This window comes from Vulpes lagopus, chromosome 2 (genome assembly GCF_018345385.1).
Source record: "Vulpes lagopus strain Blue_001 chromosome 2, ASM1834538v1, whole genome shotgun sequence".
Classification (NCBI taxonomy): domain Eukaryota; kingdom Metazoa; phylum Chordata; class Mammalia; order Carnivora; family Canidae; genus Vulpes; species Vulpes lagopus.
In genome coordinates, this window is record NC_054825.1 from 72,477,112 (window position 1) to 72,493,046 (window position 15,935).

Sequence of the window (15,935 nt, forward strand, 5' to 3'; positions counted from 1 at the left end):
GCTTTCAAAGTAGTACTGATTTAACTACTGAGAAATTTTTTTTCTAAGCTTTTAGGATGCTTTGGATTGTCCTTCAAAATTTGGAGAACTGAGAAGATTACCATGAGCTAGGTTAGCCTGGGAGGTTTAAGTGAACCTGGAAAGATGTTTGGAAGTAAGATGGCTTCAGAGAAATAGAAGAGAGAGAGATTTTAGCGGTATAATAACATGTACAGAGATACAGAGGTAGAATGGAGTGTGAGTTTTAGGAGTCTGTGAGAAGGCTTATCTGATTAAAACAGTTTTGTATTGGAGATAGTGGGACTGCAATATAATCTGTAATTTAGATGCAGACAGTTATAAAACTGTTGAATGCTAGGCTAAGGGGTTCCATTATGATCCACCCCCTAGGCTGGGGTGAAGATTTTTTTTCCTCTTTAGGATTTCTGTTAGTGATGGAAAAATCAGATGAGATTTTAAAATCATGTTTTATAATATTTGCCTTTTACAAAAGTGAAAGAACTGTTCTTCTAGTTTTAAATTTTTTTGACCAGGGTTTATGCAAATTTATCAAATAAAAATTCTTTATGGCTCCTTTCAGATTAGGGGGAGATGGGAGATTGAGAAGGTGTGAAAGGGATAGACAGACACTCAGAGATGTAGTGTTACACTTTTGTGTTACACATCCCCTGTCTTGATGTCTCATAATTTTGTCATTTTAAGCCTTTTGGCATTTCTTCTATTCTGGTTTAAAACACATTTTCATCTCTTCCTGTTTTTCCATGGATCATAATGAAAAAATAAATCAAAAGCTGGGATTACCCACTCTTGTTTTAGGAAATGCCAATTACAGGTTTTTAAACAAGGGAATTGCATGATTTAAGTGTTAGGATTAATGTGGTCTAAGAAATTAGCATAATGGGCTATTTGAAAGAGATAAGTTTGATACTTAGTTTTATTTAGATAGATTATGACCGAGTTAGGTTGAAGCAGTGCTTTCCTCTAGTCTCCCAAACTAGTGTAACCCTGATTTCTTCAAATGTACCGGGGAGAAGAAAAAGAATCTAAAGTGCTCTAAATATGGGAAAAAGCTGTGTGCTGTATCCCTGAGTATTATGCTCGTTAATTTTTTTATTTTTATTTTTTCAAGGGTTTTAATTTATTTATTAGAGAGGGAGCATGAACAGAGGGAGGGGTAAAGGGAGGCGGAGAAATAGACTCCCCACTAGAGAAGCCCTGGAGTTAAAAAATACTAAAAAAATTTTCTTGTATTAGTCAGTGTTTTCTGCATTTGTTCAACTGCCAAGTCTTAAAAAACAAAACAAAACAAAACAAAAAAAAACAACTCCTTCTTCTCCCTTCTTTAAAAAACCTGATAATGATTAATATGCAAGAACTAAATAGAAGCTTGATAACTGAGCAAGTATGCATTTGGGGCTATTACTTTAATCTTGTGCTCATGGATTTTTCCTAGTTATTTTGAAAGCTTAGGTTGTCACACTATTTGCATTCATTCCTTGGAGCAAGGTGGGAGAGAATTTCACATGTAAATTTAGGAAAAGATTTGTGAAGTATTCTAGATAATCAGAAGTCATGCTTAAACAAATTTTGAATGATAATATTTTTATAATTGAAATAGAATACAGGATTGATTTTTATATCAGAAAATAACCTATTTCAGTGAACGCTGCTTTGATCAGGAATGGTTTCATTGCAAGAAACAGAACCAACAGGAGCACCTGGGTGGCTCAGTCAGTTAAGTGTGTTTGGCTCAGGTCATGATACCAGGGTCCCAGGATTGAACTCCATGTCAGGCTCCCTGCTCAGGGAGGAGCCTGCTTCTCCCTCTCCCCACTGCTCATCTTTCTCTCACTATCTCTCCCTCAGATAAATAAATACAATCTTAAAGAAAAGAAAGAAAGAAACAGAACCAAGTTAAATTTAGCTCAAACAAAGGGGATTTGGCACATGTAAATCTAATATAAGGAAAAATTGAACAAAAGGATACAAGGGGATTTGAGCAGGGGTTGTGTATTATTCATGGTTTTTTTTGTTTTTTCATTCTTGATTGTGTTGCTAATTTGACTCCGCTTTCAGCTCTGTAAGTGTTCATTCTAGTTAGTGGCCAATCAATTGTAGGTAGAAGGGGGTGGATCTCATGTAAAGCTATCGCCTCCAAGTGAAGCATTTGTAGATAGGAAGGAAATGCTGGTTGTCTTCAGTATAATTGCCATTTAAATAAAGTGTTTATTTTTATTTATTTATTTTTTTTATGATAGTCACAGAGAGAGAGAGAGAGAGACAGAGGCAGAGACACAGGCAGAGGGAGAAGCAGGCTCCATGCACCGGGAGCCCGATGTGGGATTCGATCCCAGGGTCTCCAGGATCGCGCCCTGGGCCAAAGGCAGGCGCCAAACCGCTGCGCCACCCAGGGATCCCAAGAAAGTGTTTAGAATCACAAAGCTGGGCAGCCCGGATGGCTCAGTGGTTTAGCACCACCTTCAGCCCAGGGCGCGTGATCCTGGAGACCCGGGATCAAGTCCCATGTCAGACTCATTGTATGGAGCCTGCTTCTCCCTCTGCCTGTGTCTCTGTCTCTGTGTCTCTATGAATAAATAAATAAAATCTTAAAAAAAAAATCACAAAGCTGTTTGTCACACTGTTGTAGATAAATTAAGACTAAGTTATTGGGTTGTTGTATTCTTTCTGACAAATGAATTGTATATAATGAAAAATCTCAATGCACTAGATGGTTGGAGTGTGACATAGTATTTAAAACCTTGGCTATCGGGGATCCCTGGGTGGCTCAGGAGTTTAGCGCCTGCCTTTGACCCAGGGCGTGATCCTGGAGTCCCGGGAACGAGTCGCACATCAGGCTCCCTACATGGAGTCTGCTTTCCTTCTGCCTGTGTCTCTGCCTCCCTCTCTCTCTCTCTCTCTCTCTCTCTCTGTCTCTCATGAATAAATAAATAAAACCTTGGCCATGGTGTCAGATATGTGAGGATCTGAGTCCTCATTTGACCACTTGATTATCTGTGACTCTGAGAGGGCAGGAACGAATGTTTTCACACTTATCCCTTCAGTGCCTAGTTCTGTACTTGACATGTAATAAATAGTTGGTGAATAAATAAGTTAGTTTCTATGTACCCTTGTATACTTATGAAATTAATAATATTCCATCAGCAGTGTTTTGCAGTTGATATGAGGAAATGTTAGAGGCACTTAAACACAGGGTACAGTCAATAGTAATACTCAACAATTATAGTATTATTGTATTATTATATATATGAACAGCCATTCTCTAATTTTGGCATGTTGCCTACATATATGTCCACATGACAAAGGGATAGATATTTACAGCTTTTTGAGTGTTTTAAGATATGTGTGCATGTGTGTGTGCATGTTTTTAAGTGGTAGCTCTTCCCACAGATTTTGTTTTCCTGCCACTAAAGATGGGTTGGAGGAATGGGAGACCCTAGTACATTTTCAAAGATTTCATTAGAATCAAGCAAATCAATTGGGGGAGAATGGGCAGTGAAGATGAAGGCATGATTGAGCTGCTGTGTTCTAAGCAGTTTTTAAAAATTTTTTTTAAAAACAACAATAATCATTTTATTATTGCTTATAGTTTCTTTTTTTTAATAATAAATTTATTTTTTATTGGTGTTCAATTTGCCAACATACAGAATAACACCCAGTGCTCATCCCGTCAAGTGCCCCCCTCAGTGCCCGTCACCCATTCACCCCCACCCCCCCTCCTCCCCTTCCACCACCCTTAGTTCGTTTCCCGGAGTTAGGAGTCTTTATGTTCTGTCTCCCTTTATGATATTTCCTACCCATTTCTTCTCCCTTCCCTTCTATTCCCATTCACTATTATTTATATTTGATCAACCACAGGGAAGTTCTTTTAGATCCCTTAGTTCTGCCTAAATTGATACATCCATTTATTTATTCAGCAAATGTTGACAACCGTGTGCCAATCCCTGGCCAAGACTTGAGTAAGAGTTATAACTTATTTTTGAGAAACTCTCAGTTGAGTGGGGAAAGTATGGAGAAAATAACCAAATAGTTGAGAAGTTAGATGATTTCTGAGTTGGGTTTTTATATATATAAAACTTTAGTAAATTCTTTTTTTGGGGATAGAACTTAAGCCACATAGTTTATTCTTAAATCCTTTGCTCCCTAAAGACAATATACTTTCTGACCTTTTTCGAAAGCCATTAAATAGGTTTTTCTTAATAATTATTTAAGAATGAGGGCAGCCCGGGTGGCTCAGCGGTTTAGCACCGCCTTCAGCCCAGGGTGTGATCCTGGAGACCCAGGATCCAGTCCCACATTGGGCTCCCTGCATGGAGCCTGCTTCTCCCTCTGCCTGTGTCTCTGCCTCTGTGTGTGTGTGTGTGTGTGTGTGTGTGTGTGTGTGTGTGTTTCTCGTGGATAAATAAATAAAATCTTAAAAAAAAAAAAAGAATGAAATGACCTCAAAAACATAGCTGAAGAATTATAAGGAACTGATTTCAATATTGAATTGAGAAGGGATGGGATCCCTGGGTGGCGCAGCAGTTTAGCGCCTGCCTTTGGCCCAGGGCGCGATCCTGGAGACCCGGGATCGAATCCCACATCGGGCTCCCGGTGCATGGAGCCTGCTTCTCCCTCTGCCTGTGTCTCTGCCTCTCTCTCTCTCTCTCTCTCTCTCTCTCTCTCTCTCTCTCTGTGACTAATAAATAAATAAAAATTAAAAAAAAAAAAAAAGAGAAGGGTAACCACGACACTTATGACACAAAGAGCTTGAACCCCAATTGTTGATTGAGTAAAAACAGGAATTTTTTTTCCCAAAGCAATCCCTCTTAGTTTAATCTGCTTTCTTTAATTTTGAAGGAGATGGACGAACACATGCGGAGCATGTTGCATCACAGGGAACTTGAGAACCTGAAGGGCAGGTATGGGAACGGCTGTCTTCCATCAACTTGTGACTGTGGGGGGATCTGAGTGCTGAGGGTGCCTGTTAGCTTATTTTATAGTAATCCTTCAGAAATAAATATGGTCCTATGACATGGAACTATCTGTAGAGTTATTAACAACTACAGTAGCTTTTTGGCATTCAAAAAGGATAAACGTTGTGCATCTCAAATGTGTAGAATTCACAGCAGCTCTTGCTAGTAGATGGCAACAAGGGTGGGTGGGGATGAGCTAGTTCTGTCTCATTAGTATGTTTTCTCATTGCAATACACCAGCCTTGAAACTAAGACATTGCTGTGTTGTTGCCTCAGCAGTGTTATAAGTTCTTACATGCCAGAAACCTGTAGTGTTGCTGCAATAGTCTGAGAAGTCCAAAGTCTGCTGAATAAGCACTGGGCCTCATCAGGGTACAATCTTGAATACCTATCTAAGAAGGCTATTTTTTGATGCAAAACTTGAGATGTTTAAACAAAGTCTAATTAAAGTAAGCACCTTTAAAAAGTTAAATGTAGCATATATGTATATTCTATGTCATTTTTTTTTTCCATCTCTGGTTCTGTTTTGATGTTTTTGACTTGAATTTGAGATTTGGAGACAGGGAACAGAAAAACATTAGGAAAGTGAGAAATATTAAATTTTATCTCATTGCATAAAAAATAAATACAAGCTTTGATCATGATGCCAGGCCGAGTCATTTGAAGTTATTCGTATTTTAAGTAACACAGTTTTAGATTGGGCAAATTAATATATTAGTAAACATTCAGCATCTCTTTAGCATATTTGTGGAATTTTTCCATGGTCTTCGTTTCTTACTATGTGAGGGTTTGTCCTAGCAGCAATATAAAAGAGGCTTTCATTTAGATTTAGTGTGGAGAATTCTTACCATAATACCTTGAATACATATGATCTTTAACTCAATATCATTGGAAACCTATGAAATACAGTCAACCTTTGATTCTCTAAATGGGCAAAGTAGGTAGTAAGGAAAAACAATTGACAAAACTATAAAAAACAAAATCCCAGAAATCACTTACTTCTTTGGAGCATTTACTGTAGTGACAAATTCTGATCGCTAATTCATACTATAGAGACAAATAGTTACTGGTCATTCTTTTTCCTTTGTCTCATCAGTTTGTGATTATTTCCTGTGGAATTCATGTTTAGTTACTGGCTTTCTGATGTTAAAGCTTTGTTTCTCTTCATATTTGTGTTACTGTAATTTTTGGCTGTGATCTGGTTAAGAAATTTAAAAAGCATATGTTTTAGATTTTGAATACAAATTTGAGAAGTAAGAAACTTTATTACTTGTTTCAAAATTTTGGACATCTGAAGCATCTCTCTCTTTTTTTTCCCCAGTATACTTATTCAGATGTGTGGCCTGTTTCTACAGATAAATGCTATTAAAAGGGCACAAACCTTTATTTATCAACCAGCTGTTGTGGTATAGTTAGAGCAAGCTTAATAAAGAAAAGCTTATGGGTAGAATATCTTAAGGCCTTGCCTTTCACACATGAGAGGAAATTGTGTGGTAACAGGATGAAGTTAATCCTCCTTTGAATGTCCTGAGGACAATTTTTGCCTTTGTTAGTCAAGAAGTAAAGCAGTACTTTCCCCCAGCAATTACTTTATATAGTCATACAAAGTAGTATTTTAACTGATTATTGATAGAGAATTGGAAAATAGCGTCATTAAAATATTAATTTACCACTGACTTTTTAAAATATGTGGTTTCCCTAACATCATAGTAGAAGCATGAATGCCTGTTGTATATAGAACAGGTAATATGCTTTCCTCTAAATACAGACACATTTGCATTTTTAAGAAATATGGTGGTGCTAATCTGTTCTTTCCCTAGATAAATGTGGATTCTCTCTTTTCTCTTTTTTTTTTTTTTTTTTAAGATTTTGTTTATTTATTCATGAGAGACACACACAGAGAGGCAGAGACAGGCAGAGGAGAAGCAGACTCCATTCAGGGAGCCCGATGCAGGATTTGATCCTGGGACTCCAAGATCACACCCTGAGCCAAAGGCAGATACTCAACCACTGAGCCACCAGGCATTCCCTTCTCTTTTCTCATTTTGATGTTTCTTGCAAAGATTCTCTTTTTTAAAAGTAGAATTCATTTATAAGAAAAATCTTAGGAATTTTTGTTTTTGGACAGTTTGTTTTTAGTGCTTTTATTTTACACTTATTGACTATACCCTTGTGGGCAGGATCTCTTTTTGATGTTTTTCTATTAAATATAACTTTAGAACTAAGGTTAATATCCCTTCTTACAAGAAAAGCACATAGGTTTTAAAAATCTGTGTTTGAGTTTTTGTTACATATCCAACATATGCCTGTGCTTTGGGGATTGCAAAGTGTGTGGGTTTATGATTATGGATATTTATTTTTAACAAAGTTAAATATTGTCTATATTGCATTCCTTAATATTTTAAACAGTGCAGTCTTCCAGCTATATCTGTAAAGAGAGGGATTTTGATGGTTTGGACATGAGGAAAAGTTCTCTATTTTAGAAGGGTGTAATCAGGAATTTTATTTAAGAACACCTTTAGGAAAGATGTCCCTGGTACGACAATATACAGTTTAGCATTCTACAAGTTTTTATGTAGAAAAGTAGACTAAAATGTTTTTCATAGTTTTAGAGAAGATTTTCTAACCAGAAAATTCAGTTGATTCAAATTTTCTTTTTAACTTTACGATTTAAGTTTAAAAAATTTTTTTTTATTGAAGTATAGTTGACACACAATGTCACATTTGCTTTCTGTGTAGGACATAATGATACAACACCTCTATGCTCACCATAAGTATGATTCAAATTTTTATGATACTATAAAGTATGTATGCTAGTTTAGTTGCAGTGTTGAGACACTACGAACGCTGGACAGATTTTTACTTACTTTTTTTTTTTTTTAAGATTTTATTTATTCATGAGAGACACAGAGAGGCAGAGACACAGGCAGAGGGAGAAGCAGGCTCCCTGTGGGGAACCCGATGTGGGACTTGATCCCAGGATCATGACCTGAGCCAAAGGCAGATGCTCAACCACTGAACCACCTAGGCACCTCTACTTACATATTTTTAACTTATTTTTGTGTTTGCATGAGAAAAGGCTTGATTTCTGTTACACGTTAACACTTTATATGAGCTTCCATAATTTTGAGAGAAGAATTTGGGGTATTCTCAGCAAACTGGAGGAATTTGAGGATTATTCTTTAGTGGAAAATGCTCAGTGGAAATAATAGATTTAAGCTTTTTGGAGGCTTGAAAGGAGTTAGAATATTGATATACAAGATAATAAGGAAAATGAGATTTTTCAGGGAACCTGGTTGGAATTCATTAAAATGAATCTTAATGTAAGAGACTACATTGTATTCAGAGCATTTGAAGTTACAGTTCAAAAAAAGGTAAAAACTTAGGAGTTTTCTCCATTTTTCTGAGGTGTTTTCCATGATTCTCACAAGGTGAAAAACTGTTTTGTTTGATTTACTAGGCATTATTTCTACTTTGTCATGCTGGACAACTGTAACCATATAGTTAGCATGGTGCCCAGAATTTAGAAGGTAGTCAGCTAGATTTTTGTTTTTATTGTTTTTTTGTTTTTTTTTTTTGTTTGTTTGTTTGTTTTAGATTTTTGTTTTTAAATGAATGTTCACGTGGTCTATAACAGAAGCCATCTTTTGGTAAATGAAGTGCTCAGTTTTGAGGTTCTCTTCTGGTTGATATGAAATCTGCCATGACTTTATAGATATATTTGAGGGGAGGATGGAACAGTGTTGTGCATGCGTGTGTGTGTGTGGTGTGTGTCTGTCTGTCTTATTAAAGACAGGCATGTCTATTTGTTAAGATTAGTGTAGGGAGATAATTTGTCAGTGGAGAAAACACCAACTTAAATCTACATAACTACCCTTACCATCGTTTTCCATGCTTTTCCCAGTTACTTCCCATAACTGTTCCTCCTTCCTGCTTTTCTTTTGCCTTTAGCTGAAGATGGTATTTAAGTTGGTGGCTTAGGTTACCTAGGAGAGTTACTCATTTTTCCTGAGTGTCTCTCATGTATACATGGGATATACATGGTAATAAGCTTCTACTTGTTAAATAAATAAATAAGTAAGTAAGTAAGTAAGTAAGTAAGTAAGTAAATAAATGAGATTGACACAGGAAGTGCAAAAATATCACTAGTGTATGTATACCCAAGACAAGTGATACAGAATTAAGTCTGTTGGGCCATTATTGGATGGCTTTTACTGTCCGTTCATTACACTTGTGGCCATGATGTTCAGGTGTTTCTCATCAATGGCTGCATAGACAGGTGAACCAATCAAGAGACTTCAGGAAGCTAAGAAGGCTGTTAAATTATTCATCTACTATAGCTTTGGGTGTTGATCCAAGATTTTGATTTCTTAAACTGGCCAAGTATGAGATTTACCATTGACTGTATAAAGTAAAAGAAAAAGAAAACATGCTCAGTTTTAAGAACCTGGTTTTGCTTCTCTCTAAACTTTTGCATTTTCTGAAACTTGAGAAAACCATTTGTCTGGCACAGCTGTTAACTTCCTACAACTGAAATACTTTCCATTCCCTTTTAAATAAGCCCCTCTGAAGCAGAATGTAGGTCACATGTATCATCCAGACAAAAAAGTTTGCTGAGACGACTCCTATCATTTGCCCTAGGGTCCGGAATCTTCACATTCCAGGCAGAGCTCCAGCTGTCCCGATTTAGTCACCACATTGGGATTGGCTAGGCTGCCTACTCTTTTCTCCACCCCTTCACTTTCACTGGGAGAAAGCTCTTGAGCCTGAGATAAAATGTCAGCTCTGTCACCAGGCTTCTGAGTGCAGCTGGCATCATGGGTGTGCTCTAGAGCAACTTCTGTTTGCTCTGAGCCCCCTGCCCTGCCTCCCCTTTCACCATGTTTCCTCTGGCAAGATTTTAAGTACAGCAATTCAAGAAGATTTCTCCTCCTAAACTAATTATTCTGAAGTGTATTGCCTCTTGATTGCTGGAAAAGAATCTTAAAATCATTTCAAAAATAACTTATGAACAAACTTACTAAAAGTGATGAAAGGAGCATTGAAATTGATTAGCATTAATCTTTCACTGTGCGAAAGTGTGCAGTGTTTTTCAGAGGAAACTATAATAGATCTGTTGAGCGTGCCATGCCAGTGGGGAGAATTGAATGTCCCTCATCTCCCTCTTTCCCTAGGGACAGTAGTCATGAGTGCCGAGTGTGCGGGGTCACAGAAGTGGGTCTTTCTGCATATGCAAAGCACATTTCTAGCCAGTTGCACAAAGATAATGTTGACGCCCAGGAAAGAGAAGATGACGGAAAGGGAGAAGAAGAGGAAGAAGATTATTTTGACAAGGAACTCGTTCAGTTAATAAAACAAAGGAAAGAACAAAGTCGGTAAGTAATGATTTTGATTTTTAAAAAGGCTGTCTGAAATAGAATAGAGAATACATTTTCCATTTCTATACTTTTCAGCCTATAGCTTTCAAACTTCATCGCCAAAGATTAGCTTGAGATTGCTGTCTTGTGCATAAATGGTCAATGGAATTCTTTCTTGAATATGAGCTGTTTCTTAAAAAAATGAACTCAGAAAAAAAAAAAACCCAACTCAGTATTGCCTTCTCTATAAAAGTTAGCTATAGGTGCAATATATCTGAAATGTTTACTGTGTTTAGAACTATTTATATTGATTCTGGTGTTTTTTTTGTTTTGTTTTGTTTTGTTTTGTTTTGTTTTGTTTTGGGTGGGGGGATACTAGTGAATTGTATGGTATCCAAAATTAGTGGAAAGGTATTAATGGATAAGCTTTTATATATATAAAAGATTTCTTACTATGTCCATTAGGAAAAAATGTTTTGCCTTATATGAGTTAACACGGTGTTTCTACCAAATTTGATATATCCTTTATTATTTAGTATTTCAGTAAATATTTATTGAATAAATTTGTATTTTAAGTTTGACAATGTCAAAATCAGTGTAAGTTTTCTAGATTATTCTGTATAATTTGATACATACAGCTCTAATTCAAATATTAGGCTTTTGTATTTTTGCATTACTGAGTTGTGGTCTAAAGAGTTTAATTAATGAAGCAGAAATTTTCAGATTTTCTTTTCGGTAAGAGAGAGAGCCATCAAGAGGCCGGGTAATTTTTTCAAGTCTTAAAATATAATGAGAAACATTATAAATTCTAAAATAAATTTGTAAAAATTCTTTCTGAATACTAGTTATACTTGGTATGCACTTCAATTTTAGTTAGAGGTTTAGTATAAAGAAAATAGTTTTCACTATATGTGCTACAAGTGTTTTGAACAGGCCCTTAAAACATTAAGAGCAGCATAGTTCTTAAACTGGTTAGTTAGTTGTTTAGTCCTTCAAATGACATTGTTAATACTTTCACTATAGCTGTAGTTTACTCTTGTTTAAGAAGACTAACTTATTTTTTTTCTTACACACTTGTGCCATTATTAGCTAATCTGTAGATGATTAAACATTTAAGTCAGAAGGTAAAGGAGCTCAGTAAATTAGATGTTCATATCATAGTTAATCTTCTTTGAATATTCTGATATGCTTCCTTGGTGATTTATTTATAGTCATTGACTTATTTCTCTCATTTCTTCCTTCATAGGGTTTTTAAATTTAGATTGCTTTTTCTGGGCCTTGGATTTAGCTACATGCCGTTGTCCCCTCGATCTAGCTAATTTACTGTGATCTAGGAAGTCTTGATCTTGTGGCAGATTTATTGTCTGAATCTCCCATTTCTGGATCCCATCAGTGTAGCCTAGTCAGTATTTCCCTGGTTGTCAAAAGTTGCATACTGCTTAGAAACAAAAGATAAAAGCTCTTTGGAGTGGTGCTACAAAAATCCTGCACATGCATGTAATAACACTTGCCACTTGGGGACTTAGGGTCTCCTGTTTAGAAATAGTTTTAATTTATAATGTAAGTGGATGTTTGAACTTTCAGGTAAACTAACTTTTTAATTCCATCTGTGGAAAAGGAGGAAATTCCGATTTGTGTTCAAAATTTTGGAGACCGAAGCTTTTAGAACCAGTTCAAGTCACTACTGAGTTTAAGTCACTAAGAGAAGGGAGCCCAACAGTAAAAACTTAGTTTGGGGATTTTGGGTCTAGAGTCAGACTGCCAAGGATCACATACTGCTTTCTAGCTGTCTTACTTCAGGCAAGCTCCTCAGCCTTTCTGGTACTCAGTGTCCTCATCCAAAAAGTAGGAGTAAGAAGAATAATTGCTTCAGGGCCATGAAAAGTAAATGAGATATTCTATATAAAGTGCTTAAAATGCCTGACACTTAGTAGGTACTCAGTACATTTTAGTTAGTATTAGTTTTTTGAGCACCTACCTCATGTTAAGTACTAGGCCAGGCATACCATGGGCAGTTTGTAGAGGAAAGAGATTTTACACCTATTCCTGTGATGTTTACTTAAGTTTATTCACAGTTCTTTGGGCTCCTTGTCAAACACAAATAGTTGAAACAGCTGTAGCTTTATAAAAACCTCTAGCTCATGGAGCTCCTAATAGCACTGACTGCTGGTACTGCTTATTTGGTGTGTGCTATTTTACTCCTGTTTGTGATCTTACTTTCTCAGCTAGGCTGTAAGTCTTTTAGGAATGAACTATACATAAAAGTTTTCTTTCACCACAGTCATTGAATGTGTGCTTAATAAAGTGTTTAGTTAATTAATGAAAATGATAATGCAAAGTGAAATCTGAGCATTTAAAATAGGTTAAGAAACTGGGTTTTGGAGAAAGAACTTATAATTGGAAAAATCCACAGTATTAAGAGTCACTGTACTTAAGTAGAATTAATTATAACTAGCCAAAGCTACAAAATATAATTGTGCTTCTTTTTAAACAACTGCATAATGTAAAAATAATAATTGGATGATAGGGACAAAAGCCCCAGAACATACTAAGAAAAATAGGAGTAGGAAATAGTAAGAAAAATAGGAGCAGGTGGGTACTATAAATGTGTCATATTTTTAACATTGCTGAGGTGATAACAGAGACAAGATATTGTTTAATGTCTAAATCAGTAAATTGTGAAATATAGGTTGAGCTCTATCATTTAAAGATCAGAAAGCTGCCACTATTAGAAATAAAAATAGATTCTATGTTCTAAGGAGAGAGATACATAGTAGGAAGTTTGATGGGTTATGCTTGTAAAGGAAGCATGATGATTTCTTTAAATCTCTCATGGAAAACTGTTTCTTCCAGGCAAGATGAACCTTCCAATAGCAGCCAAGAAATAAACTCTGATGACAGACGACCCCAATGGAGACGAGAAGACCGAATCCCTTACCAAGACCGAGAGAGCTACAGTCAGCCAGCATGGCATCATCGTGGACCTCCTCAGCGAGACTGGAAGTGGGAGAAAGATGGCTTTAATAATACTAGGAAAAACAACTTTCCACATTCTTTGAGGAATAATGGTGGACCAAGAGGATGTTCTGGGTGGCATAAGGGAGTTGCAGGAGGCTCCTCAACTTGGTTTCACAACCACAGTAATTCTGGAGGTGGTTGGCATTCAAATAGCGGAACGGTAGATTGGAATCATAATGGTACAGGAAGGAATTCCAGTTGGCATTCTGAGGGAACAGGTGGCTTTTCCAGTTGGCATATGAACAGCAGTAACGGAAACTGGAAATCCAGTGTACGTAGTACAAATAGTTGGAATTACGGTGGCCCTGGAGACAAATTTCAACCAGGCAGAAACAGAAATTCTAACTGTCAAATGGAAGACCTAACTATGCTATGGAACAAGAAATCTAAGTCAAACAAATATAATCAAGAGAGATATAGTTGGCAGCGGCAAGAAAGCGACAAAGTTGGTACAGCTGCCACATACAGAGTTCCTTCTGAAGGATTTACAAGTGATAAATTTCCTTCAGAAGGCTTACTTGACTTCAATTTTGAGCAGCTAGAAAGCAAAACTACAAAACAGACAGATACCATAGCTTCTAAAATTGGTGGGAAGAATGGCAGTGCAGCGAGGGAAAAGCTCCATCGCTGGACTCCTTACCCTTCCCAGAAGACTCTGGATTTACAATCAGGAATGAAAGAAGTCACTGGTAATAAGTCAGAAATGATAGATAAGCCTTTCTTTGACTTTAGCTTGACAACCACAGGAACACCAAAGCCCCAGATCGATGAAACAAATAATTCCCCGACGATGAAAACACAAAAAGAAACACATACTGGATCTCTTAGTCACAAAGCCCCTTCTGACTGCACTGCTTCCTATGAGGCAGTGAGAGATTGCCCCATTCCAGAAAAACACGAACAAGAACTTAACCTAAGTAAGATGCCATCATTAAAATCTGGACTCCTTCCAATTCCAGTCACCAAATCAGTTCCTCAAAAGCCAGATTTAAAGAATCCCTCAAAAAACACCAAAACAAATTCTTTTTTTCCTGGAGAACACGCAAATCCCTTGAACAAACCCACTATAGAAGAGAATCATGGGTCTTATATAACCAAATTGCGAAGTTCATGTCCTCATGTTTTAAAAGGGAATAAAAGTACATTTGGCATTCAGAGAGAATCTGATGAAAATTTAGGTGACACGTTACAGAAAGCCAAAGAGATGCTACAGTGTCATGAGTCATTGCAAAATCCACTTCTTGGCACCTCTAAAAGGACCAGGAACTATGCAAAAGCAAGTAGGAATGTAGAAGAGTCTGAAAAAGGATCTTTGAAGATAGAGTTTCAGGTACACACATTAGAAGATGAAAGTGATGGGGAGCTATCTGACATGGAGAAGCATGGAACAAAACTTGGAACCGTGGGCTCTGCCACTGCAGAAATGTTACCCTGCAGCACTCATATCACTGATGAAAAAGAGGAGGATGACCAAAACTCGAAAACATGTAGAAAACTATCCACTAACACATGTAATGCGACAGTTCATCAGAAGGAACCTGAGTTACAAATGACATCTGCAGCCAGTTCACACTCTGGCTTACTGCTAGACTTAAAAACTTCTCTAGAAGATGCACAGGTTGATGACCCTGTTAAATCTCATGTATCTTATGAAACAGAAGGCTTTGAGGGTGCTAGTTTGGATGTAGAGCTTCAAAAAAACGATATAGGTCAGTCCTCAGGCCCTCTTCTGCCTGAACTCAGTAAGCTTGGCTTTCCTGCCTCTCTCCAGAGAGATCTAACCCGGCACATTAGTTTGAAGAGCAAAACTGGAGCACACCTTCCTGAGCCAAACCTCAATAGTGCTCGTCGCATTCGCAATATTAGTGGCCATAGAAAGGGCGAGACAGAGAAGGAATCTGGGCTCAAGCCAACCCTTCGGCAGATTCTAAATGCATCTCGGAGAAATGTCAACTGGGAACAGGTCATCCAGCAAGTAACCAAGAAAAAGCAAGAGCTAGGCAAAGGCTTGCCCAGGTGTGTACCTCCTTTTTCTCTTTTAAACTTACCCTTTGACCCTATCAAGAGAATTCTGCTTGTTATATTTAATTAAATGTCTGTAAAAATATATATATTGTAGATGTCTGTTGTAAATATCAAAGAGTGGCTACTACTCTATAATAAATGCAATAGAGTGTTTCTGAGCAGAGAACTCAGGTTGCAAAGAAGCACATCAGCCTCTTGGGAACGTAGAAAAAATTATCAGAAATCCATCATTTTAGTTATAGGGGCTAGAAAGTGACAACATGAAAAAGTGTATCTAGAGATGTGTAGCTAGATCTTGATGAGCAGTGCAGTTTTTAAGTGTCACTGTCCTTACTGCCTTTTACTCAGAACCTGTGAACAGCTACCCTTTTACTCTGGGCATCGTATTTGTGATCACAAAATACTTTCTCTTAAATACTTGTTTTATGTTTTGGCTATTCATCTTATGTTGAGGTGCTAAACTTTTCTGAATGATAAAGCAGCATTCAGCATAGGTCTACTATATGAAAATCTGCCTGCTGTATTATAATTATATAGCCCTTTAGGCTTAAATTTGTATCCT

At 37.0% G+C, this 15,935-nt stretch overlaps 1 protein-coding gene across 3 annotated transcripts in view; it reads left to right on the forward strand.

Annotated features, from left to right (window-relative positions):
* Positions 1-15,935, forward strand: part of ZNF106 (zinc finger protein 106) — a 63,752-nt gene that overhangs the window by 20,190 nt on the left and 27,627 nt on the right. For 2 of the 3 annotated variants that reach the window (XM_041742134.1, XM_041742152.1), the window contains exons 3-5: positions 4,858-4,919; positions 10,148-10,348; positions 13,184-15,364. In XM_041742134.1, coding sequence (XP_041598068.1) covers positions 4,858-4,919; positions 10,148-10,348; positions 13,184-15,364 — 2,444 coding nt within the window. Of the gene's footprint in view, positions 1-4,854; positions 4,920-10,147; positions 10,349-13,183; positions 15,365-15,935 lie in introns of all 3 variants that reach the window. The other variant, XM_041742143.1, reaches the window with a different exon arrangement.